This window comes from Phyllopteryx taeniolatus, chromosome 15, assembly GCF_024500385.1.
Source record: "Phyllopteryx taeniolatus isolate TA_2022b chromosome 15, UOR_Ptae_1.2, whole genome shotgun sequence".
Classification (NCBI taxonomy): Eukaryota; Metazoa; Chordata; class Actinopteri; order Syngnathiformes; family Syngnathidae; genus Phyllopteryx; species Phyllopteryx taeniolatus.
The window spans coordinates 462,179-487,669 of NC_084516.1; the positions used below are offsets into that span (position 1 = coordinate 462,179).

Sequence of the window (25,491 nt, forward strand, 5' to 3'; positions counted from 1 at the left end):
TTGAGGGTTTTCGAGCATGAATGACCTTTTCAAGGTCGTGCCACTGCATTTCAATCGGATTCAATTCTGGACTTTGACGAGGCCGCTCCAAAGCATTAATTTTGTTTTTTTGAAGCCATTCAGAAGTTGACTGGCTGGTGTGTTTTGGATTGTTGTACTGCTGCAGAAGCCAAGTGCGCTTGAGCTTAAGATCACAAACTGATGGCCGAAATTTCTCCTTCAGAGCAGAATTCATGGTTCCATCGATCGCAGCAAGTTGTCCAGGTCCTGAGTATTATTCTAACATACTTCTCTGCCACTCCAGACTTGCGCATGCAGTACCACAGTTCCTCTCTGGGTACCCTGTCATAGGCTTTCTCTAGATCTACAAAGACACAATGTAGCTCCTTCTGACCTTCTCTGTACTTTTCCATCAACATCCTCAAGGCAAATAATGCATCTGTGGTACTCTTTCTAGGCATGAAACCATACTGTTGCTCGCAAATATTCACTTCTGTCCTGAGTCTAGCCTCCACTACTCTTTCCCATAACTTCATTGTTTGGCTCATCAACTTTATTCCTCTATAGTTCCCACAGCACTGCACATTACCCTTGTTCTTAAAAATGGGCACCAGCACACTTTTCCTCCATTCCTCAGGCATCTTCTCACATGCTAGAATTCTATTGAACAAGCTGGTCAAAAACTCCACAGCCACCTCTCCTAGATGCTTCCATACCTCCACAGGAATGTCATCAGGACCAACTGCCTTTCCATTCTTCATCCTCTTTAATGACTTTCTAAATTACTAATCATTGCCACTTCCTGGTCCATCACACTTGCCTCGTCTACTCTCCCTTCTCTCTCATTTTCCTCATTCATCAACTCCTCAAAATATTATTTCCATCTAGCTAGCACACTGCTGGCACCAGTCAACATATTTCCATCTCTATCCTTAATCACCCTAACCTGCTGCACATCCTTCCCATCTCTATCCCTCTGTCTGGCCAACCTGTATGGATCCTTTTCTCCTTCTTGACTGTCCAACCTGGCATACATGTCATCAAATGCCTCTTGTTTGGCCTTTGCCACCTCTACCTTTTCCCTACGTCTCATCTCAATGTATTCCTTTCGCCTCTCCTCGGTCCTCTCAGTGTCCCACTTCCTCTTAGCTAACCTTTTTCCTTGTATGATTTCCTGTACTGTGAGGTTCCACCACCAAGTCTCCTTCTATCCTTTCCTGCCAGAAGATACACCAAGTACTCTCCTGCCTGCCTCTCTGATCACCTTTGCTCTTCCTGTCCACTGAGAGCCTGTCTCACCTCTTCCTGAAAAGCTGCACAACGCTCGTCCTGTCTCAGCTTCCACCACATGGTTTTCTACTCTGCCTTTGTCTTCCTAATCTTCCTCCCCACCACCAGTCATCTTACACACCACGATCCTATGCTGTCTAGCCACACTCTCCCCTACCACTACCTTACAGTCGGTAACCTCCTTCAGATTACATCGTCTGCACAAGATGTAATCCACCTGCGTGCTTCTACCTCCGCTCTTGTAGGTCACCCTATGTTCCTGCCTCTTCTGGAAAAAAAGTGTTCACTACAGCCATTTGCATCCTTGTTGCGAAGTCTACCACTATCTTTCACTCCAAGTTCCTTTCCTGGATGCCTTACTTACCCATCACTTCTTCATCACCCCTATTTCCTTCACCAACATGTCCATTATAATCTGCACCAATCACGACTCTCTCTCTGTCTGGGACGCTCAGTACTACTTCGTCTAGCTCCTTCCAGAATTTCTCTTCCACCTCTAGGTCACATCCTACCTGTGGGGCATAGCCACTAATCACATTACACATAAAACCCTCAATTTCAAGTTTCAGCCTCATCACTCCATCTGATACTCTTTTCACCTCCAAGACATTCTTTTAAAATAACCCAGACTCCATTTCTCTTCCCATCTACACCATGGTAAAATAATTTAAACCATGCCCTGAAACTTCTCGCCTTACTGCCTTTCCACCTGGTCTCCTGGACACACAATATATCAACCTTTCTCCTAATCATCATGTCAAGCAACTCCTGAGATTTTCCTGTCATAGTCCCAACATTCAAAGTCCCCACATTCAGTTCTCTTCTCTTTCTGCCAAAGAACCCGCTTTCCACCTCTTCTTCTTCGACTTCGACCCACAGTAGCTGAATTTCCAATGGCGCCGGTGGCAGACGTTGTTAACCCGGGTCACGACCGATCCGGTATGGAATTCTTTGGATGAACGCTCATATTTGTTTGGCAAAGTTTTAAGCCGGATGCCCTTCCTGACGCAACCCTCTGCATTTTTCCGGGCTAGGGACCAGCCTACAGTTTGCCCTGGCTTGTGACCCCCATGGGGCTGCATTTCATATAATATATATCCATCCATCCATTTTCTGAGCCGCTTCTCCTCACTAGGGTCACGGGCGTGCTGGAGCCTATCCCAGCTATCATCGAGCAGGAGGCGGGGTACACCCTGAACTGGTATATATCATATATATATATATATATATATGATATATATATATATATATATGATATATATATAGATATATATATCATATATATGATATCTATATATCTATATACAAATATATATATATATATATATCATATATCTATAGATATATATATGATATCTAGATATCATATATATGATATCTAGATATCATATATATGATATCTAGATATCATATATATGATATCTAGATATCATATATATGATATCTAGATATCATATATATGTATCATATCTAGATATCATATATATATGATATCTAGATATCATATATATATATATGATATCTAGATATCATATATATATATCATATCTAGATATCATATCTAGATATATATATAGATATCGATATATATATATATATATCTATATATATATATAGATATACACACATACATACACACAACTGCTGATTACTAAAAAACAGAAAAATGTAGAAACAAACTTTTTCTGCTGAAAGAAGGGTGTCTATTCTTTCATTTGGTAGATTGGGTGTATATACAATCGTGGAACACAATATAATGTGGGGGTTGAAAAATGCTCAAGAATGGCTGGCACTCTCGGGGTTGCATTTAATGAAATGATTGGCATAAGTGGCGCCGCTATGCCCATTTTATTTATTTTTCTTATTTTTACCGGTGAAAGGCAAGCACATGCAGCACGGCCTAGCAGCATCCTTTTGATCTTTTGTTTTCTTGCCATTCACACTCAAGGACTGCGCTGACAACGTTGACCCTCCTAGCTTACCGTCAGTGGAGGCACGCAGCTCAAAAGGGCCGTGTCGTAGCTACCTCTTCATCACTTTTGTTGACTGTGCTCTGATGACGACGTCACAGTGTGAGCGCCCACACCGACTTGTTTTCCCCCAAACTTTATTGACAAAATGTAAGCTATGCACAACTTATGTGTCCAAAAGTATGTAATCATATAAAAATGGAGAACATAGAGTGGAAGTACAAATGAGAAGGTAGATTTGTCACTGGTTCCCCCTGCGACTCTTCTTGTGGCTCTTCTTGGAGCTCTTGTCGGGACTCTTGGAGTGGCTGCGGTGCCGGTGGCTTCTGTGGTGGGCCACCGGCGACTTGGAGCGACGTCTCCGCTCTCGGTGTGGGCGGCGCGGGCTTTTGCTACGGCGCTTCTCCCTGCGGCTGTCGGCGGGGCTGCGTCTGGCCTTGGGGGAGCGGCTCCTCCGCCTGGGCGAGCGGCTCCGTCGGCGGCGGGGCGACGGCGAGCGGCGGGGTCTGTCGTCGCGGTAGGCCCGGCGGTGAGGCTCGGGGCTCGGAATCCTCTCGGCCCGCTCGTCCTCGTCCTCGTCGTCCTCGCTGCTCTCCGCCTCGTCCAAGTCCTCCTCCAGAGCGCTGACGCGGGGCTCCAGCATCTCGGCCTCCTCCAGGACTTGCCTCTTCTGCAGGCGCGGCAGGATGATGTCGCACATCCTCTCAGAGTGGAGCAGCTCGTGGATGAACTCGTCCACGTGCATGAGTTCAAACTCGCCGTTGCGATTCTGGCTCTTGATCTTCCTGTCGTGTTTTGATTTTGAGACAGATGGGGGGGGGAACAGACAAGTGAAAACAGGAAAGGGTATGGGTATGAAATCCTACATTTTCTGCATTCCTAGAAAAGGCAATCCGTATTGACAGAGAAAACTATGGTGGCCCATTCAAATACACTAGCTGCATAACAGTAAAGTTTCAAAAGGACATTCAGTGGGCCATGTCTTTCCCATTATTGATCAAATGATATGAAAATGAGCCATGTACGGACAAAAAACTGGAGGCGCAAGTCTATTTAAGCATTTCAACCCAAAGTTTGGATCATGTAAATGAGTAAAACGCCTCAAACATCAGATCTCATATTTCTTTCTGACATAGCCGTGACAGTTTCTGATCCAGAGCCTGCTTCCACAGACCCTAATTCAAGGATTTCAGGATTTGTTTGACAGCAGGCTGTATTTGTAACCAGAAGAAAAGTGTTAAAGTAGTACTAAGGATACACCGTATTTTGACACATATTGGGCTTTTGGGTTGTTGTTTTTTTAATACGACGGCCGATAAAAGATCAACTTAAAACTGTGTAAACTTTAGGCAACAATTTATTTATGTATTTATTCCAATGATCAATTAACTTGATAAGCAATGCTGCTGACACTGGAAACTCCCTGTACTTTTTCTTTTTGCTTGATCTTAAAACAAAGACAAGTGAAAGATCAACATGTCTAGCGATACTGACATTTTAGGAAAGCTTTATTTACTGTCGAAAACTTTCGGGGGCTGTTTATTTGTTGATGTTTTCACTGAACTTTATGAGACATGCTGCTGAGCCTGGGAACTGGGAAATGTTGCAAATCTGAAAAACTGTTTCGTAAACATATAAGGCATTTAAAGTTGAGTGTTGGTGTTTATATTACTCCCAATATTTTCCTTTTACCGCCTACGAATATCAGCTCCAAATATGGGTTATCGAACTCCTTGACTTCTAATAATCGGTATTGGCTGTTAAAAAAAAAAAAAAAAAAAAAAAAGAGGAAAACACACACACACACACACTCACACACACACACACACACACACACACCACTCGATCTCTAGAAGTACCTTCGAATTGAAAAACCTCCGCACAGTGACTTGTCAAGCAGTTTCTTGTCATGGCAAGTCGACCTACGAGTTTGATCGTCTGAGTGTCAGGTGTGTTCCGTCACCTGTAGTCGTTGTAGAGCGGCTCAAGGTATTTGTAGCAGTCCACGGCCGTGCCCGTCAGGCGCATGTACATGGCGCCGAGCAGGCGCACGTACTTGAAGTCCTCGTTCTTGATGAACTCCACGATGATGTCCTTCTCAGGTTGGATCTGCAACAGCTTGAGGGCGAGGCACAAGAACGGCGTGGGCTTGATGTTGCCCCCGAACACGCCACCCACGTACTTGAGCTCCATGGCTTTGTCCACCACCAGCTCGGCCGTCAGCCCGAAACATTCCTCCTTCCAGTACTTGCACTCGTAAATGCGAGTGCGGATGATCTTCTCCACCAGGTACTGCGGGTTCGTCCCGTGGATGCTGTTGGCGTCTTTCACCGTCCTGTTGGCCATTTCATCTAAAGAAAAGCTTCCCGAGTTGCGTTCAACATCCACCGACCTTTCACCCTTTGTTCACTTCCGGTTTGCTTTCTACTTCCGCCTTGAATCCAACCGTTGGCCATCCAAAACCAGGATTCAAAACGCGCATGTACTCACCAGTCAAAAATCTAGATGAATTAATTGCGTTTCATTCTGTCAGATACCTAATAAGAAAGCACTTTAAATTAGTGAGAAATATTTGGACATTCGTTTCGTGTCATCCGCCTTCGTGTTGTTTTTCCGGGTTGAGCCGAATGGCGGTTGGTCGCAAAGATTGGAAGACTAGCTACGCCAGCGCCTTAAGTAGCCCGACAAACCGACGAGTCTACGTGACGGCCATGTTGGGGAGGTCGTCCTTTCCGTAGAAGGCAATGCATGGACACTGAAATAAATCTTCTCAACCGATTTTCATGAGTGTTACTGTTTTGTCAATTAGTAGAAAAAAATACATGTGAAAGGGACGATAAATTCCCTTGTCATAATTATACGGCGTTTTATGCAACCGTATGCAGCACAAGTGCCGGCATCCTTGGTCCTTTGGTTTTCTTACCACCTACACACGTGGTATGCGCTGCCGATGTTGACCTCCCTTGATTAGCGTCCCTGCGGGCACGGAGCTGAAAATGGGCCTGTCGTATCTACCTATTCATATCGGTCGTTGGCCAGCCGCGTTTAGTTTTACTCCCACCTACCAAACGAGTGGGAATCGGAAGAAATGTAACTTCATTTTCACCCATTTATTGAACAAATTGCATTAACAATTCAAGCTAAAAGCTAAATAACCATTTGACAATACAGCATGATGATTGAAAAACCAACACGGACGAACGTTGAACGACTGGCGCTTCCATTCATTTGGAAAATAGAAAATAATGATACAAAACGAACAATTACTGGTCAGTCGAAAATTTAAATGTTTTAATTATTTTTCGCTCTGTCACATTTTTAACGGGGAAGCATTTGAAATCAGTGGGAAATATTTGAACTTAAAAATAAATATTTGATTCTTTTTCTTCTTCTTCTTTTTTTTCTTTCTTCTTCTTGTTCTTCTTCTTCTTCTTCTCCTTCTTCTTCTTCTTTTTTTCTTCTTCTTCTTCTTCTTCTTCTTCTTCTTCTTCTTCTACGGTCCGGACAAAGGCGAGCGCTCCAAAGAGAATCAAAATGTCGGCCGCAAGGTTACTGGTACGTTCTGCTGTGAGAGCTTCTTCCTTCTCCCAGCGAGTGGTGGCCCGCCGTCAGACCGGTCTGGTCCCCCCGCTGAGCCGCAGCCTGGCGGCCGGAGGTGAGCGCCGAGCTGCTGAGGCTGAAACAAGCGAACCGGGTGCCAGAAAACGAAAGAAAAGAGACGTTTGTCCGCCACAAGGACGTAGCTCAAGTCGTTTTAGCCTCTCTGGAAAATATATTATCCCTTTAAATAGAACAAATTAACCAACATGTGTTGATAAAATGTTAAAAAGTGCTCTCATACCTTCACTTAAATAACACAATTATTTGCATGTCTTCATTTCGCACAACAATGACATTGATGTGTTAGGACCAAGCTAACTAATTTGATTATTGTAAATTGACGGATGCTTTCTTTATTTTATGAAACCGTGATGAAATGTGATATCATACATTATAATGCCATGTTTACATTTCTGTTAAATCTTACTTTTAAAATGTCTTTTTTCGTGTAATACTAGGGGCAAGGGAGGTTATTACATTGGGCTGGACTTAAGTTTTTTTTTAATGCAAATTAATAAATGTGTGTGTGTGCGTGTATGCCAGGAATTCCCACGGACGAGGAGCAAGCCACCGGCCTGGAGAAGATCATCATGAAGGCCATGAAGGAGGGCGCTGTAAGACCACAGTTAACAGTTAACCCTCTTTTTATTGCGGCGTTTACTGTAGGTTGTGGACCACCAATGCAATAAGTGAATTGCGCGATGTAGCATCCATGTTTTTCTTTTACATATTTTTAAGCTGTATGACTCTCCCCAATCTTTCCCACACTCTTATTAACCTCTACCATACTCATAAACATTTCCTATACCCTTCTTATACTCTTAAATATACATAATATGAACAACATTCAGGGTTACCCCGTCTCTCGCCCAGAGTCAGCTGGGCTAGGCTCCAGCACGCCCACGACACGCGTGAGGATAAGCGGTGCGACAGATGAATGACTGAATGAAGATACTCGCCATTAAAGTTAATTCCGATTGTAATGCGAAGTCGGCAAGAGCATTCTAGCTATCACCCTGATATCATTTTCGTAATTCTTTATGAACCGGACCGAAGATAGCTGCTAATACCAACTGCCATTTGTGTTTTTTTTCCCATGTTTTCCATGAAAATGCTTATTTTCCAACGACAAAAAAAAAAACATGGAATGAAATCCCATGATATGGCAAAGCAGCTCCAACTACCGGAGACAAATTCCTTGTGAGTTTTTTGGACATACTTGGCAAATAAAAATGATTCTGATTCTGATTATCCGTAACATAAAATATGATTACATAAATCCGGGATGCACTGACTGGGCAATAGGTGTACCAGGATATAGAGCGGGTTTAATGTACTGTATTATTTCAATATACAGCGGAACCTCGACTTAACGGCTATTGGATGTCACAGAATATCGGGACCAAAAATTGTTTCCATTTGTCACTGAAAGCGCCGTTGACAAAGTCTGTTAGTTTCAGGATTGCCCTCGGTTGTTCCCTGGCGCTGTGGCACAATATAGGCAGAGCCGGCCGGGGGCACGTTGTTTGGAATCCCACCTGCGTTCTTGGCACGACACGTCTATGATGAATGATTTAGTACTGTATGAAAAAAGCAAAACAATTTTGTACTGTACAGTTGCATATGGCTACGAAAAAAAGTGCTTCAGTACAACGGACAATTGGCTGTAACGGACGGCCCGCCCCGCCCGTATTAGTCCGTTAAATCTCGGTTCGACTGTACCGCGATATCACTTTTTCAGACTTGAGTTCAAGTAGGCCTATTTACATTTGAGTACTCGCCAGTACCAATACATGATCCTGCAATTATGTCTTGCAATGGAGATGAAGATGTATTGGCTTTAAATCAAATATTGTCCAAAAAAGTAAACTTGGCATAGTTTCACTCAAATTGAACACTTCTTAAAGGTCCTGTGTCAAGAGGCCTGAAATCAGCTCATGGGAATTGCTTGAGTTTATCGACGTCACGAGCGAGATCTCCACCTACCTCTCGCTCCCGAGCCAGCGCTGTCGACATAACAAACACAGAGGCAACCGATCAGAGGAAAGGGGGCGGTCGTACCCAAATATAGACAAAGCGGATACGAAACTGGCTCAAACGGAAGTAGCCGTCAGAGGGGCCTTTTCTGGATGACACAACGAACAAAAATGTTTTCAAATGAAAATGACACTTTGATACTAAGTACATGTTAGAGAGTCACTCTATGGAGGTCGAACTAGACAAAATACGGGGCCCTTAAATTAACAACTACCAGAGTTAATTAATCACATCCCAAAATAAAGAAAACAGTATTAAAACTATGATAATACGGTGTTAACAAAATGAATCCAATGCAAATGTTAATTCCCCTACGAATCTGTTTTATAATACAGCACAGAACGTGTCCAATTGCAATATTTACCATGTCCATTTTCAAATAATTTCAATTTTCAAATATTTTGACTAACTGTAAAGATACTTGCGAAAAATAACTACAATTCAAATTTAGCTATTTTTATTTTATTTTATTTTTTTTTTTTTGCTGCCTTGGTTTTATGTGTCAATGTCTCCATTGCTAAAACAGCCACATGTGAAGTCCGATTTCCCAAAAGTTATTGATTTTAAATTGATGAATTAAGACAATTTTGTATGAACATGCACCTTTAAATCCACTCGGTGTGTGTCTCTCTCTCGCTCTCTCTCTCCCTCCCTGTTGTACAGGAAGCCGTGTGTTTCGTCAGCAGTCCAAAAGCTTTTGGTTTACGTGTCTTTGAAGACAAAAAAGTACTCAACAGTACGACATTGTGTACAAACACACAGTCCCATCATTTGCACCCCACACGACATTCAGTTTGTCTTTAATAATGTTTTGCGTGCCGATCGAGTGATTCCTCCACATCAAACGCTCGCGTCTTCTGCAAACAAATCTCCCTAACTTCTCCGATGATCTTTTATTTACAGCTTTCAGTTGTTTTAAACACCCGGCTGGCATTATTGTATTTTCTTTTTGTATTGTGTTAATTGTTAGCTCGTGTAGCTGTGGTGTTTTTTCCATCCTGTGCCTGAAGGAACCTGTGGTTGTTTCAAATACACGACGTGTCAATCTCTCGGTTTTATAGTTTCGTTTTCAAGTCAACTCCAAGCGGTAGCGGCAATGTACAGCTTGGAGCCTCTTTTGGGAGGAGTATTTACTCCTATCAGCCAAAGTGCTGCTTGTTGTCAAGTAAGCGGAGCCCCCTGCTGTCATACGGCACTCGATTTTCAAGTCGGGGCTCACGAGTCCGAGCAAAAACTTGGCCAGTCGGCGGCTCGTATCTCGAAAAACTCAAGTCGGGTCACTCGTATCTATCGTCACCGTTATCGGTATGAGTGCATCCCTAAAATGGAAGTGTCGTGTTGTGTTTTAGGACCCGTACAGCATGATGAAGCCCAAGGAGTACGCCGGTTCAAAAGCGGACCCTCACCTGGTGCCCTCCATCACCAACAAGAGGATTGTGGGATGTGTGTGTGAGTCAAACACACGCACACAAACGCGTGCTCGCGTGTGTTGGGAATTTGAAAAAAAGCTGGGAATCGTTCATTATTTATGACAGTAACTCTCGAGCAGGGATGGGCAACTTAAATGATGGCGGCGGCCACGATTTTTTGTCAGCGCTACCAAGGGCCACATGGGACCGCGATTTTCTTGGTCCAGTTTCCTCTTCCTGCAGCTTTTTGCCATCGTGTCACTATTCTCGCTTCTTGATTATTTTCATCATGGTGCCGTCACTCTTCTTCGCCGATGGAGAAAATCTGCCGCCAAGTAAGCGGTGTCTGCTATGTCGTGGGGAATGGAGTTATTACAATTTAAAACCGCTCTATTACGGTTGAGACAACTTATAATTAAAAAAAATAATAATAATCTAGGGGCCACTGTGAGTGGGCGCAGGCCACGTTTCCCCTACCAAATGTTAAAAAATAAATAAATAAATAAATTCCTCAAGTACATGTGACGTGGCGCGCGGGCCGCCAGTTGCCCACCGCTGATGTAGAGCCACCATATAGGACACACATTGGAGCAACACATGCAGACAGGCAGTACAACAATAATCACAAGCATATATTCTTTATCCTCTGCGATTAACATTGTTGCAGTTTACTGAGTAGTGGTGAAAATCTTGCCATTTGTCTTGCTTGTATTATACTTCCCCCTGGTGGCCAAATAGAGCACACCAGAAGGCGTCGCCATGAATTCATCAGGATGCCAAGCTACCTAATCATTAAGTTATGGAAAACAGCATCGGTAATCTCAGTTTTTTAACGTTTCAAGCAATGTATATTTGAAGGTCAACTGTGAAGTAACAAAAATATAGACAATGTAACAATACTTAATACACACAAGTAGGGCCTGGCCGATGATGGCCCCTTTCAAATTGGCCCCTTCCTTTGCAAAAAAAAAAAATGTAAGTTACACGTTACAACATATGACAAAGATAATGACTTTCAAACTTAGAAATCGGCCTTTTTTGCGATATATATTCATACAAACGATGGGCAAAAAATTGGCTGATTTAAAGCAAATATTACACATTACAACAGAAGACAAAGATAATTACATTCAACCAAACAAAAAAAACGTTCGATTTTTACAGACTTCACAATTTCTTGTAAAGTGAGACAAATACTAATACACTAAAGTCTTGTAACCCAGCCAGTAATTTATCTTTATTGTTGTGTTAGGGACCAAAAAAGAAGTTGTTGTATTCAAAACTTATTCAGCCGATGAATTGGTTATGGGAATGTTATTCTGCCCAAAATCGTCATCCGCATCGGCCCGAAAAAATCAATTTGGCTCGGGCCGTGCTGTCTGGGTCCGCTGTGTGTGTGTGTTAGATGTCGCTAACGAAGCGTCTTTTGGGCAGGCGAGGAAGACAACACGGCCGTGGTGTGGTTCTGGCTCCACGGGGGCGAGGCCCAGCGTTGTCCATCGTGCGGGTCCCACTACAAACTGGTGGCGCACGAGCTTCCCCACTAGGACGGCCCGATGTCCGACTCCTGGTCTTCAGCCGCACGTTCCCGTCTCACTTCACATTCGGCTCTTCGGTTCCCAATACTTGATCCGCCTCGCTGACCTCATCAGTCCTCGTTACACTTCCGACTCGGTTTACATCCTCTCTAACGTTCCAAAAGTAACATTTTCATTCTTCGATGTGATGACGTCACACTTAAACGTAACTTCAATAAAATACCACTGTGAAACGTTTGCCCGCAGGTGTGCTTCATTCTCAGGAGTAACTGTGATATCTGGTAGCACTTCGATGCCGACGCAGCCATTCAAGTTTTCAAAAGTCCAAAGTCAATCCATCCATCCGTTTTCCGTACCGCTTCTCGTCAGGTGGGTCGTGGGCATGCTGGCGCCTATCCCAGCTGGCTTCAGGAAGATTCACAAAAAATATGTACAGCTTAGAAAGGTAGAAGTGAAACGTATGAAATGAAGCCTTCCCACGATACATTTTGATTTTCAAATTGCCTGAGAACGAAGTGAAAAAAGGATCAAGCTTTATTGTCACAGAAAATCTAAACGAGTTCGGCATCTCCCAATTTGCAGCATTGTGATAAAGAAGTCGAGAGAAACCATTATCAAAATACATTTCCATAATGTACAATTGTTCACATTTGAGAGGATGAGCATGTTTTCATATGCCGCTTGCTTATTGGACAGATTCTGATCAATGTTATATGTTAGAATGCACTTAGTTGTAACTTCATACTGGGGGGGGGGGGCAGATGCATTTCATAGGAGGTTTTTTTTCCAGCCTCGTCGTGGTTCTCCACTTGAATGTCCTGTGGCGGTTTCCAGAGGTAGGACGGAGAGAAGCGAGCGTCGGGGTTGTCCGCGGTCCTTTCGGATGCGCCCGGCTTTCCGCTTGGACGTGGGAGGAAAGTCTTTCTTCAACCGATTGGACATGCCGACTGCGAGGAACTTGAAGCTCCATCTCCAAGTCATAATATAATAATAAGGTTCTCGTGAGGATGGGATGAATTTGGAAAAGGCAATTACATGGGTAGCACATACAAATTCCAATTGAAACAAAAATCCAATACATGGAATTTCAATGTTGACATGAAATTCATAAGGTATGATGAACGGGGATCGAGATCTTTTTCCAGTAGGGTGAAGAGCGTAATTGAATAGTCTTAGGTTTTGTTGTTCTGTCGTGCCTTCGTTGGAGTTTGTTGCGTTACCTGCTCGAAGAATTGAATTGAGAGTGTTGCTGAGTATTCTCTGGCATTTCCTTCTGAAAAATGAGCCATTGATACCTGTTTTCAGAGCTACAATATCTAGAAATTCTAAAAGTCGCAAGTTAGGAAATAAAGGCTTTGTGTGTCCCGTGTACATAAGAAGATTTATTTTGGTGATGCAATGTTGCTGCCGAGCCACCGGCTGAGAAAGTGCGTGTGCCAATGATGTTTATTCGCCCCACCGACTGATCGCGCGTCTCGGTATCGACGTTGCAGCCATGCCCACGATCCCGGCGGCCTTTCGAGCTCCTCCCCCCGATTGGCTCTGCTGCTGTGTCACAAGAGCGGACTTTCTATCGGGGGGGGGGGGGCGGTTGCTACGGCGCGCACTGGACTAAAGCTCGCCCATTTCAACTGCTTTGCTTGTCCCCTTTTCAAACAGTTCCCGGGATCGTAACTTCTGAGCTTGCGGACCACCTGCTGGCACGGTCCGGCCTCTAACGTCACGTGATCGCACGATTGACACGTTAGTGGACCACGTGACTGATTTACATTCCTAAACGTCAACTCTCTGCCGAAACAGGCTTTCGAGCCTTTCGTGACCCAAAACTGAATTTCTCGTCTTTCTTGACCCGAAACCGACTTTCAGGTCTTTCGTGAACCAGACCGGACTTTCGGGTCTTTACCTTGTCAGTCCACATGGCAGCGGCAATTGTGTGGGACATCGCCGCCAGAGGGAGACAAGCACTGGAGTTACTCACGGTCATGACTCAAACGCGCCACCAGGAGGCGGCAGGCTTCCATCCATCTACAAAATAATGGACCCCCACCCGGCGATAAGGACGGGCCACAGTGAATAGTGAAAATGTATTCACTCCATTGCCAAAACTATTGGCGCACCTGCCTTGACTCACATATGAATTTAAGCGACATCCCATTCCTAATCCATCAGAATCAGAATCATCTTTATTTGCCAAGTATGTCCAAAAAACACCCAACGAATTTGCCTCCGGTACTTGGAGCCGCTCGAGTACGGCAACAGACGGTCAATTGACAGAAAACACTTTGGAGACAGAAAGATATTGACGAAAAAAACAGTCACTGAGCAATAAAGGGTTAATCGTTATCTGGTAGGCGGCACGGTGGATGACCGGTTAGAGCGTCAGCCTCACAGTTCTGAGGACCCGGGTTCAATCCCCGGCCCCGCCTGGGTGGAGTTTGCATGTTCTCCCCGTGCCTGTGTGGGTTTTCTCCGGGCACTCCGGTTTCCTCCCACATCCCAAAAACATGCATTAATTGGAGACTCTAAATTGCCCGTAGGTGTGACTGTGAGTGCGGATGGTTGTTTGTTTGTATGTGCGATTGGCTGGCAACCAGTTGAGGGTGTACCCCGCCTCCTGCCCGATGATAGCTGGGATAGGCTCCAGCACGCCCGCGACCCGCGTGAGAAGAAGCGGCTCAGAAAATGGATGGATGGATGGATAGTTATCTGGTACTGCCAGTACATTTATTTTATTTTTTTGACAATTGTGCAAAAGCTGCAGAGTCCTCTAGCACTTAGAGCAGTTCGAATGACTACGGTTCGATATGACGTCAGTCTACCTTTTGCAGCTGTAACAGCTTCAACTCTTGTGGGAAGAGTGTCCACAAGGTTTAGGAGTGTGTTTATGGGTCATTTATGAGCATTCTTCCAGAAGCGCATTTGTGAGGTCACACACTGATGTTCGACAAGAAGGCCTGGCTCTCAGTCTCTGCCCTAATTCTTCCCAAAAGTGTTGTATCGGGTTAAGGACAGGACTCTGTGTAGGCCAGTCAAGTTGACCCACACCAGACTCTTGTCATCCATGTCTTTCTGGACCTTGCTTTGTGCACTGGTGTACAGTCATGTTGGAAGAGGAAGTGGCAGCTCCAAACTGTTCCCACCAAGTTGGAAGATGCTGAAGCATTCAGCGTTCCTTTCACTGTAACTAAGGGGCTATGCCCAGCTCCTGAGAAACAGGCCCACGCCATAATCCCCCCTCCAGAAAACTTTACACTTGGCACAATGCAGTCAGACCAGTAGCGTTCTCCTGGCAACCGCCAAACCCAGACTCTCGTCCATCAGATTGCCAGATGGAGAAGCGTGATTCGTCACTCCAGAGAACGCGTCTCCGCTGCTCTTGAGTGCTTTACACCGCTGCGCCCGACGCTTTGCATTGCACTTGGTGGCATATTGCTCGAATGTCGCCGCTAGGCCATGAAAACCGTTCTTGAGCTAATTTGAAGGCCACATGAAGTTTGGAGGTCTGTAGCGATCGACTCGACAGAAAGTCAGCGACCTCTTCGTACTGTGCGCCTCAGCGCCCGCTGATCCCGCTCTATCAGTTTACCTGGCCTCGAGTCTTTCAATGACCCAAAACGGGCTTTGGAGTCTTTTGTGACCCGAAACGGGCTTTCGAGCCTTTCGTGACCCAAAACTGAATTTCTAGTCTTTCTTGACCCGAACCCGACTTTCAGGTCTTTCGTGACCCAGAACGGACTTTCGGGTCTTTAATGACCCAGAACTGACTTTCTAGTCTTTCTTGACCCGAACCCGACTTTCAGGTCTTTCGTGAGCCAGAATGGACTTTCGGGTCTTTAATGACCCAGAACTGACTTTATAGTCTTTCTTGACCTGAAACCGACTTTCGAGTCTTTTGTGACCCAAAACCGATTTTTAAGGCTTAAATGACCCAGAACGGACTTTCTTGTCTTTCTTGACCCGAAACCGACTTTCGAGTCTTTCGTGACCCGGAACGGACGTATGAGTCTGTCGTGACCTGGAACGGAGTTTCCTGTCTTTCTTTCGTGGTCCGAAATTGACTTTCGAGTCTTTCGTGACCCGGACCGGAGTTTTGAGTCTTTCATGACCTGAACAGACTTTCACCAAGAGAAGCTGGCTACGCCCTGGATTGGTCAAAGGTCAATCACAAAGCACAGTAAGAGACAAACAGGGATTTCCACTCATATTTGCACTTGCAGACAATTGCTTACATGCTCATGGAATGTGTGAGGGGAGAACACGTCAACTTCACATACAAGTTTCGAACCCAGAACATTTGGACTGCGAGGCAGACGTGTTTCTCATGATCCAACCGTGTGAAGCAAATAATGTCTGCTGACATTTGTATGTTTTCACAACGTGTTTTATTGATTAGCACCATAAAAAGTCAGCGAGCCGAGATGACAGCTGGACGAGCTGGAAGATGGCCGATCCGCTCGGACAGGAAGGAGTCAGTAAAAACGCCGGTGGGCGGGCGGGCAGTTGGGCCCGGCCGCTTCACTTGGTGAAGGTGAAGCAGCCCCTCTGGTGGAACTGCATGTCCCGGATGCGGCGCACCGACTGGATCTGGGGCTGGATGGCCGAGAAGTCGTTGTAGTGGCGGTACTCGCCGCTCTCCAACAGGTACTGGTAGCCCCGGTAGCCCGGGTACTGGTAACCCACCCACCTGCCAGCCACAATCACAATCGATTTTATTGCCATTGTTGGCGAAAGGTACATTCACAACTGGGAATTTTTCTCATTCCAATGGTGCAACATCACACATAGATGGTAATAATACAAATATAAAGATACTTGATTTTCCTGTATTTTCTTTTTTATTCTTTAATTTTTCTTCTTTTTTCCCCCATTTATTAGACCAGCCAAGACATTCGGCGGCCGTGCAGCACCACACGGGGGCGCCCCGATTCAGAATCTTGTGCAATCCTCTTTTGTAGAGATGTTTGATACCACAGTGGAACCTCGATGTAAACGAACTAATAGGGGTGGGGGTTGTCCGATACAGCCAATTGCCCATTACATTGAAGATCTTTTTTTTTTTTTTTTTGAGGCCATATGCATTTACTGTACAGTACAAAATTATTGTTTTGTAGGTTGTTTTTCGTGGCCTAAAATGCCCTGTACAGTACAAAGTTACTGTAAATAAATATTTTTAAAAACGTGTTTGAAAGTTTCGCATTTTATCCACACTTACCGCTGTGCTTGGTCATGGCGACATTGATGATGTACAGTTTTCATCGTAGGCGAGTCTCGTTCATGAGCTGTGTGGAATTAGTGAGCTTCCTAGTTCCAAATCCGTTGCCAAATGCGAACGGCTTGACAAAAAAATCTGTCACTCTACCATAAACAGCATGTGCCAGACTCCAGTTTTGTTTTCCTCAAGACTTAACACCGCGGCCATGCCTCTCTCTCTCTGCCAGCGTTCTGTGTACACTAGACAAAAGATATAACCATCACGACATGGCCGCCACGTCAATGCGCCACACTCAACATGGCCACTACGGAGGCACGTCTTTTGGAATTCGATTTCTTCATATTGTATATCTGTGACCCGGAAATACGTCAGTCCCACTTTCTGCCTGCATTGCGCCACAGCGCTAGTAAGTGGCCAATTCTGGAACTAACGGACTTTGTTTACGGCAGTTTAAGTGACAAATGAGAACTATTTTTGGACACATTGTTCAATCCCAAAGTTCAGTTTTATCCGATATCCCTTATATCGGGCTCCGTTTTATCGAGGTCCCACTGTGCTTGTTTTCACACGATACCAGTGTGAGTTTTCACTCTTTCGTACTCACTGATTACCAAGTCCACTAGTACTTTTGATACATGAAATTTCAATGACCGCAACGACAGATCATTGTGTGTGACGCACATGATGATTCACCAATGTGTTAAACAGCTGAAGTGTAGCGCCAACTACCGGTGAGAAGGACGTACCTGACGTCAGATTATATTGCCTTGAGTATCACTAGTACCCGATACATTGAAATAAGGACAGCATCGCCTGATGCTGATACCTGGTATTGGTATCGGTATGAGAACTCGCCCATCCCTACTTTTTTGTCTGTTGTTAAAATTAGCATCATGCTAACTCAATGTTGTTATACCACTATTAGCATTAGCATAATGAGCCTGGAGCATGTTTTTCTCTTCCATTGGTGGGACAGCAAACATTATCTCAGAAAAGATTCAAATTGTCAAAAGTCAAACTACATATTTGTGCGCAAACAAGAGCAAAGGCAGTGTGACTAGACACCCTGACTGGCCGCCTCATCACGCTGCGACAATATTTGCCGTGCTCAACGGAAGCGCTGGCGGGCTCGTTGTCACTTTGGCAGAAGCTTAGGCACATACACGTCAAGACAATCGGTCTGTTTTTGTCTCGATTTTGCCCGTTCCCGACAAAGGATATCAGACGCAAGACTATCTTATGGGGCAGTATAACCATCCATCCATCCATTTTCTGAACCGCTTATCCTCACACAGGTCGCCGGCGTGCTGGAGCCTATCCCGGCTAGATTCGGGCGAGAGGCGAGGTATACCCTGAACTGGTCGCCAGCCAATCGCAGGGCTCACATATAAACAAACAACCATTTGCGCTCACATTCACGCCTACGGGCAATTTAGAGTCTTCAATCAACCTACCACGCATGTTTTTGGGATGTGGGAGGAAACCGGAGTGCCAGGAGAAAACCCACCCAGGCGCGGGGAGAACATGCAAACTCCACACACGCGAGGCTGGGATTTGAACCCCGGTCCTCATAACTGTGAAGCAGATGTGCGAACCAGTCGTCCACCGTGCCGCCGGCAGAATAACCAAGGATAATGAAATGATATCATAAATAATTGGGCTGCTTGTGCCGCAGGAGTCCCATAAGTAACGAACGGATATGTTGCACCGTTGTTTCCTGAGGCTTTCCAAAGGGACCGGAGGCGGAACGGTTGTAGAATGGCGACGCCGTCTGGTGAAGCCACAAAATACGAGATCGGGTCGGATGTTTGTTTTGATTGACGGCCGCTTCCTGGTTAGTCAATCATGTGGCTACATTCCGTTCCACGTCACAACTCACGCAGTCGTGACTGAGACTCGTAATGTTTGAACACGTTTAGCATTTAAGATTGTCGGCCCGACCCGTTTCGGACCCGATTATCGGGACAAAGCCACTCTTAACACAGCTCGTAGCACAGGATCTTATAGAATCATTTTAGAAGACAAACGATAGTCTGGCATTTGCTGTCCTTAGTCGGAAAGGGGACAAATCCGGACAAAAGCAGCCCGATCGTCTTTCTGTGTGTAGCAGGCCGAGGATAGGGCACATACTGTACATTCCGCTCAGTCGCAGAAGCAAGCTAGGCTAAGCTAAGGTACTTACGCTCCGCCCGGGACTTTTACGCTGCCCACTCGGTCGCAGAAGCCGTGCGCCCACAGCGTGGGAACGTCATCCTCCTGGATTTCCATCTTGTTGCCCTTGAAGTCGGAGAGCTCATGCAGGCAGATTTTGTGCTCCAAGCTGTCCTATCCCACCGCAAAAAAAGCACACAGTCTCAACATTAGCATTAGCGACATCCTAACTCAATAGAAGTGAACGAATCAATCACTGAAGGCTTTACTTCTAATGTACATTGATAGGCTACTTTCATTCCTATTAGAATTAGCATCATGCTAACTCAATGAACTTTGTTAGCAGGAGCATCATGCTAATTTGATGTTCAGTGGACCCATGCATTTGGCATTCGTGATTTTGTTTTTAAATTATGTCACATTATTCGCAGAACCCCCCAATTGTTATTATCATTATTTTAAACCTATCCCCCAGTTATTCTCGTTGTTTTTCTTTTCAAAAAACAATTTCATAGGAATTATTATGAGTGTCAATTATTCGCTGATTTTTACTATTCACGGTTAGGCCCACCGATAGCGGGGGTCCACTGTTTTTTCATCACTAATAGCATTAACATCATGAAAACAGCCATGTGACGAAAGTAGTACAACAATAAAATCAAATCTACAACAGTCTGTCAATAGTAACAATAGCACCGTGCTAACTCAATATACTTGAATGAATGACAGAAGGCTTTTTTAGCTCGATATATTCATTAGCATTAGAATTGTCGCCGTAGTTTTATGCCCTTTAGTATCGTGCTAATAAAATGTATTTACATCACTGTCAGCAATAGGAAAAGTAATGTGACAAAATTAAATTGACTCAGCACAATCCTAATGCCAATAGTGATGAAAGTACACTCAGTTAGCACACTGCTAATAGTGATGGAAATATCACGTTCGAAATAAACTCTTCGTTCATTCATTCAAGTATATGAAGTTAGCATGATGCTAATGCTAATATTGACAGACTTTGTTGTATGTTTTATTTTATTGTTGTACTACCTTCGTCACATGACTGTTTCCGTGAGGTTAGCGTTAGCATCATGTTCAAGTGAGAAAATATTACGTGGTACAGCAGCTATAAAAAAAATCCCTGGGTAGGGATTCGAGAGTTGTGAATGAATGAATGATTGATTGATTGATTAACTGACATTGACATTATCAGCCGCGGGGGCACGGACCTTGGACGGAGGGTGAGGGCGCTGTCGCAACCTTGCGCTCTCGATTCAAAGCAAAACAATTGGCCGAACGGCAGCTTGTTTCTCAGAAAACCCGTAAATCGGTATGTATAGTGATTCGGGACTGTGGCGTGCAAAGGTGTGTGGCGGGGGCCACCTGAGGGGCATCTAAACAGGTTTGGGTGGGTATCAAAACCCCCACGATCTAACTTCAAAGTGGAAAAAGTGCGATACGAGCCACGTAGTTGCTGCGTTCGGATTCATTCACTCATTCCCAACTCCCGAATCACTACAAAGTGATTTCTAGTGTGTGTTTTTTGGAACTAACGAGATCCGCTAAATGAAAATCCGGTGCATGTGTTTACCATGTGGATGGGCCTGAGTGACATGAGGCAGTCGCTGCGGTATGAGTTGCTCCAGGTGTCCCACCGAGGATACTCTCCCTTCTCCAGGATGAACATCTCCCCACGGAGGTTGGTCTGCTCGAAGGCAACAAAGCTGGAGGAGGGGGGGTTGGGGCACGACGAGCCGGGGGGGGGGGGGAGAGGCGAGGCAGGAGGGCGGGTTCGGGGAAGAGGAATGAGTGACGAGAACAAAAGCACAACATTCGCAGATGTGCAGATCTTACGGGCCGCTGTCCACAATGAGGCTGCGCACTCGGTCTAGGCCGCGCTCACAAATGTTCAGGCACTCGCTCTGAAGCTCCACCGAGCGGCCCTGGAAGTTCTCCTGGTCGAACAGTGTCAGCTGGAAGACACAAGCGTGCGCGCACGCCAGCAGAGGAGCGGCGGCGGGAGCGTCACCTGTTGGCCTGTGTCGTCACGACAACATTTGCCCACGGCGCTGTGATGATGTCATGACCTTGATGTCATCTGACTCACCTTGAAGGTGCCCAGGCCGGGCTCACCTGTCTTGGTGGCCTTGCTGGAGGCGGCGGCTGGCGCGCCTCCCTTGTTGTCCTTTGCGTCGGCGCCCTGGTTGGAAGTGGACTTGGCGGTCTGAGACATGGCGAGGGGGGGACTGCAGGGGGGTGGGGTGGTGGTGGGGGGCAGTGGTAAAGGAACAGGCACTTCCTTTACACCAAGAATGCAATTTCACTTAATTCGTCGGATGACAAACAATTAGGACGTAGTCCAATGGATACTAATTAATGTGATTAATCATGAGTTAACTAATAAATTGTGTGATTATTCGGAGTTAATACATGATTAATGTGATAATTTTTTTGTTAACTCTTTTTAACTTATATATATCTATATATATATATATATAGATATATATATCTATATCTACATAGATATAGATATATATAGATATATATATATATCCATCCATCTTCTGAGCCGCTTCTCCTCACGCGGATCGCGGGCGTGCTGGAGCCCATCCCAGCTGTCATCGGGCAGGAGGCGGGGTACACCGCGAACTAGTTGCCAGCCAATCGCAGGGAACACACAAACAAACAACCAGTCCCACTCACATTCACACCTAGGGGCAATTTAGAGACTTCAATTAATGCATGTTTTTGGGATGTGGGAGGAAAGCGGAGTCCCAGGAGAAAACCCACGCAGGCACGGGCCAGGGATTGAACCCCGGTCCTCAGAACTGTGAGGCAGACGCTAACCAGTTTTCCCCTATATATAGTGGGGGGGGGAAATATATATATAAAGTGGAAAAAAAATATATATATATATATATATGTGTATATATATATATATATATATATATATATATATATATATATATATATATATGTATATATATATATATGTATATATATATATATATGTATATATATATATATATATATATATATATATATATATATATATATATATATATATATATATATAAAACAGGTTCCCCCCAAAAAATTCTGCAAATAGGTGAATCTGCAAATGCGAAAGCACAAATACGTGGGGGTTCACTGTAGAACGCAAAAAAATCATCTTCCAAGCTTCAGCTTGTAACTGGGAAAACTTGTAAATTGGGGCACTCTGAAGTCAAGTTACAATTACGTTGGACCCCTGCTACTGGCGGAGATTAGTGAAAATCTATGCAAAATTGATGACCGTTATAATTTAATTGAAAAAAAAAAGTTTTCTTATTATTATACTTTTTTACCTTAAAGTAATAAGCAGGCATACACCACCAATAAGCGTTTTCAGAGTTTGGTCCCACCCCAAAAAAATCCACGAATGATGGTGATGAAACATGAGTATGCAGGGCTCCACTGTCTATATTTATATTGTATAAACATTTGAATGGCATCGTTTTTCTCCAATTAAATTTTCAAGAAATTCATATGGTCTCCAGATCGTAAATTTCCCCCTATTGCATGTGTCCCCCGCAAGAAACGGGGGTTCACAGTGTATATCGTTTTGGTTGACATTTTGTTTTTCCGGTGAGATTTTCCTGCCGTCAAATGCTAGTTGCGGCTCATTTTGGGGCATTGCCGGCGATGTGTGTGTGCGTTCTTACCTGCGTGTGGAGGCGCGTGTGGCGTTGAAGCAGGCTCGCCGGTGTCGGTCACTTTCCACGCCGCCGCTCTGCTTTTATAGCCTGGCAAAGGCCGAGCACCCCAAAAGAAAACGCTGCGTCATCACAGAGTCGGACCGGGTCGCGGCAAAGCCTGGAAACCCCCCCGCCCCCCCTTCCCTACCCCAAAGCGTCCTGGAAGCCCCCCGTAAGCACTTTAGCGGCAAAGGAAAGCGCTGACGCTGCCTTTGGGGACTGGCTGGGAGGAATGTGAAGGCCCGTTGGGGGACTGCACAGGGGTAGAGGGCACAATGAGGTAATCTCTCTGTCACCCACAAAAAAAAATAAAAAATACAAATGGAGTCAAAACATGGCTGTGTTGGGACTCATTCTCTGCTCACTTAAATTGGGATCTTTATGTAGTGGACCGAGTAGGTTCCTAAAATGTCCACTACATATCCCTTTGTAGTGAGTGATTAGGGAGTCGGGAATGAGTGCATTGATTCTGAACGCTGCATTTGGTATCATTCATTCATTCCTGACTCCCTAGTCACGACATAACCAATTGTTGTATACCTGTAGCGGACCGAGATACTTGAAGTCCAAAAATGTTCACGAGATACGCCTTTCGTCCGAATCCTACATTATTCCCAAATCACTATACTCTACATTGTTGCCTTGAGGTACGAGTGACCCCGGCGTTTGGCTAACTGGCTTCAGGAACATGCTAACTAGCTAACAGGGAAGATGCTCTGTGGCAAGACGGAGCGAACTGACCTTTAACCTTTGCTTAACGGCCTAATGGACGGTGTTGTTGCGACGCTAAATGCTAATGGTCGGATTGCGGACAGATTACGTAGCTCACTAGAGATGTGATCGTTGCTGATATACAAATGGGATTAATGTGTTGTGTGCGTGAAGATTAGGCGGCAACTAACCCCGCCGGGCCGTATAATCTCCGACTAAAAGATGGATGGACAAAAAGAAGAGAACGCTTTTGATGAAACAAGCGTGTGTGAGTATCTTTTACATGTACTGTACAAGTGGGACACAGGATGCGTAAATCGTTTACATTTACAGAAATACTTTAAGAGGAGAACACCTATTGATTTTGAAGCGCGTGGGCCTCGCCATCTGACGAGTATGAAGTATTGATTTTTCACCCTCCATTTTAAGACGAAGACCGCATCTCGTCATCTCTGGATGAAGATGAACTTCAAAATCCGGCATTCTTGTCACCTCAATCTTCAAACCAACCAATCAATCATCTCTGATCTTCTCACTCAATGAGAGTATGCAGCAAACCCCCATTTACCGTGGGGGATATGTTGACAAGGAGGCGGAGGTCCCGACCAGACTGAGACCTAGCTGCGACTGCCGTGGGCTGATCAGTTGTGATCAGGAAACCAAAGTATTGGTTGCGCTCTCGCTAGGGTGACGTCTCATAAAGACCAATTCACCCGGAAGTCGCCGCAAGACGTCGCCGGGAAGTAGCGGCGATGTCTCTGCAATGTCTCCTCAATTTCCTTGGTCTTCAGCAGGTCTGCGAGACCTTGCGGAGACCTTGCCGAGGCATCTCCCCAGATGTCTTCGAGGCCTGCCGGAGACTTGAAAAAGTCTCCAAAAGGTCTCAGATGACATTGAAAATGTTTGAATTCAGCGTGTCTCCCTGGCGACCTGGCTCGTCTCTAAGGGCTTCACAAGCCCACATTTGACAAAGATAGGCCACATCCACTGACCTAAACCGAGCAAGGGAAAACTCAATGGGAGAAGCCAGAAGGAGGGACCACAGATGGAGGGATCCTCCTTCCAGGATGAACAAGCTGCATTGGATGCCGAGTAGGCAACATTTCTCACATAGTAAGGCGCCACAGGTAGACGCCTTCAGAATAGTTTTTCTTCCTCAGGACCTGGCCCAGTCGATCAACGTAGAATCCTTCACAGCAACGTCTCCGGGGAAGCGGTCCACCCCGGATTGGTCCCGGTCGGTCGGTGCAGAATCCATACGGCAACAGCTTCAGATTCAGTCATCATCACCTAGCCGTCTCTCTGAGCAGAAGAGTGGGAAGGAGAGAGGAGAAGCGGCAGTGAAACAGGCCTACATGTAGTTTAACTGAATGCACGATTGTAAAAAGTCTTGAGTTGAGATGTAACAATTTGCACTGAGGAAGCCGCTCTAATTTTCGCGGGAAGCATAAAAAAAAAGAAGCCCTCGAAACGAAAAGGAACCCTTTTCAGAGGGAGAGGGGCAGCAAAAAGGCACCAGCGTACTTCTCCTTTGGTCCGGGGCCAATATCCGCTTCCATAGTTTTACTACCGTCACGTGCTTCAAACACACTTAAACTTACGATTTTTCAAAGTATTTGTTAGGGTTTGTTCTTACGCTCTTGTTGTCAAGAAATGGGAGACCACTGCCTAATGTTCTTCAACACCAAAATGTTTGCCCAAAGCATCATATTTTGTCTAACGGAGGCCTGCTAGCCTAATGCTAACACACTGTATACCGCCGCATATTCGGGCTTTTGGTATTCGTGGATTCCCTTATTTGCGGAATTATTTTGGGGAACCTATCCCCCGTTATTGGCA

The 25,491-nt window shown here is 45.1% G+C and overlaps 3 protein-coding genes across 3 annotated transcripts; 1 reads left to right on the forward strand and 2 right to left on the reverse strand.

Moving 5' to 3' along the window:
• Positions 1–3,380: 3,380 nt before the first annotated feature.
• Positions 3,381–5,969, reverse strand: prpf38a (pre-mRNA processing factor 38A). The gene is made up of 2 exons (XM_061800338.1): positions 5,224–5,969; positions 3,381–4,045 (listed from the first exon to the last, which is right to left on the reverse strand). The coding sequence occupies exons 1-2, from the start codon at positions 5,604–5,606 to the stop codon at positions 3,502–3,504; spliced, it is 927 nt and encodes a 308-aa protein (XP_061656322.1). The 5' UTR covers positions 5,607–5,969; the 3' UTR covers positions 3,381–3,501.
• A 521-nt stretch (positions 5,970–6,490) lies between these two features.
• Positions 6,491–12,081, forward strand: LOC133490362 (cytochrome c oxidase subunit 5B, mitochondrial). The gene is made up of 5 exons (XM_061800340.1): positions 6,491–6,529; positions 6,771–6,915; positions 7,404–7,474; positions 10,247–10,346; positions 11,741–12,081. Exons 1-5 carry the CDS (start codon positions 6,506–6,508, stop codon positions 11,851–11,853), a joined length of 453 nt encoding a protein of 150 aa, XP_061656324.1. The 5' UTR covers positions 6,491–6,505; the 3' UTR covers positions 11,854–12,081.
• A 4,122-nt stretch (positions 12,082–16,203) lies between these two features.
• On the reverse strand, positions 16,204–23,066 carry crybb1 (crystallin, beta B1). Its single transcript, XM_061800254.1, has 6 exons — positions 22,909–23,066; positions 21,312–21,450; positions 21,059–21,177; positions 20,796–20,928; positions 19,239–19,381; positions 16,204–16,528 (listed from the first exon to the last, which is right to left on the reverse strand). The coding sequence occupies exons 2-6, from the start codon at positions 21,435–21,437 to the stop codon at positions 16,360–16,362; spliced, it is 690 nt and encodes a 229-aa protein (XP_061656238.1). The 5' UTR covers positions 21,438–21,450; positions 22,909–23,066; the 3' UTR covers positions 16,204–16,359.
• Positions 23,067–25,491: the final 2,425 nt, after the last annotated feature.

Bases quoted from the DNA above. Each gene is read 5' to 3' on its own strand.
- prpf38a (XM_061800338.1), bottom strand. From the start codon at position 5,606: ATGGCCAACAGGACGGTGAAAGACGCCAACAGCATCCACGGGACGAAC. The intron at 4,046-5,223 runs GTGACGGAACAC...AAAACACGACAG, and splicing joins CCGCTCTACAACGACTACAG to GAAGATCAAGAGCCAGAATC.
- LOC133490362 (XM_061800340.1), top strand. From the start codon at position 6,506: ATGATACAAAACGAACAATTACTG. The intron at 6,916-7,403 runs GTGAGCGCCGAG...CGTGTATGCCAG, and splicing joins CCGCAGCCTGGCGGCCGGAG to GAATTCCCACGGACGAGGAG. The intron at 10,347-11,740 runs GTGAGTCAAACA...TCTTTTGGGCAG, and splicing joins GAGGATTGTGGGATGTGTGT to GCGAGGAAGACAACACGGCC.
- crybb1 (XM_061800254.1), bottom strand. From the start codon at position 21,437: ATGTCTCAGACCGCCAAGTCCACTTCCAACCAGGGCGCCGACGCAAAG. The intron at 21,178-21,311 runs GTGAGTCAGATG...TGTGTCTTCCAG, and splicing joins CCGGCCTGGGCACCTTCAAG to CTGACACTGTTCGACCAGGA. The intron at 20,929-21,058 runs GTAAGATCTGCA...CCCCTCCTCCAG, and splicing joins CTCATTGTGGACAGCGGCCC to CTTTGTTGCCTTCGAGCAGA.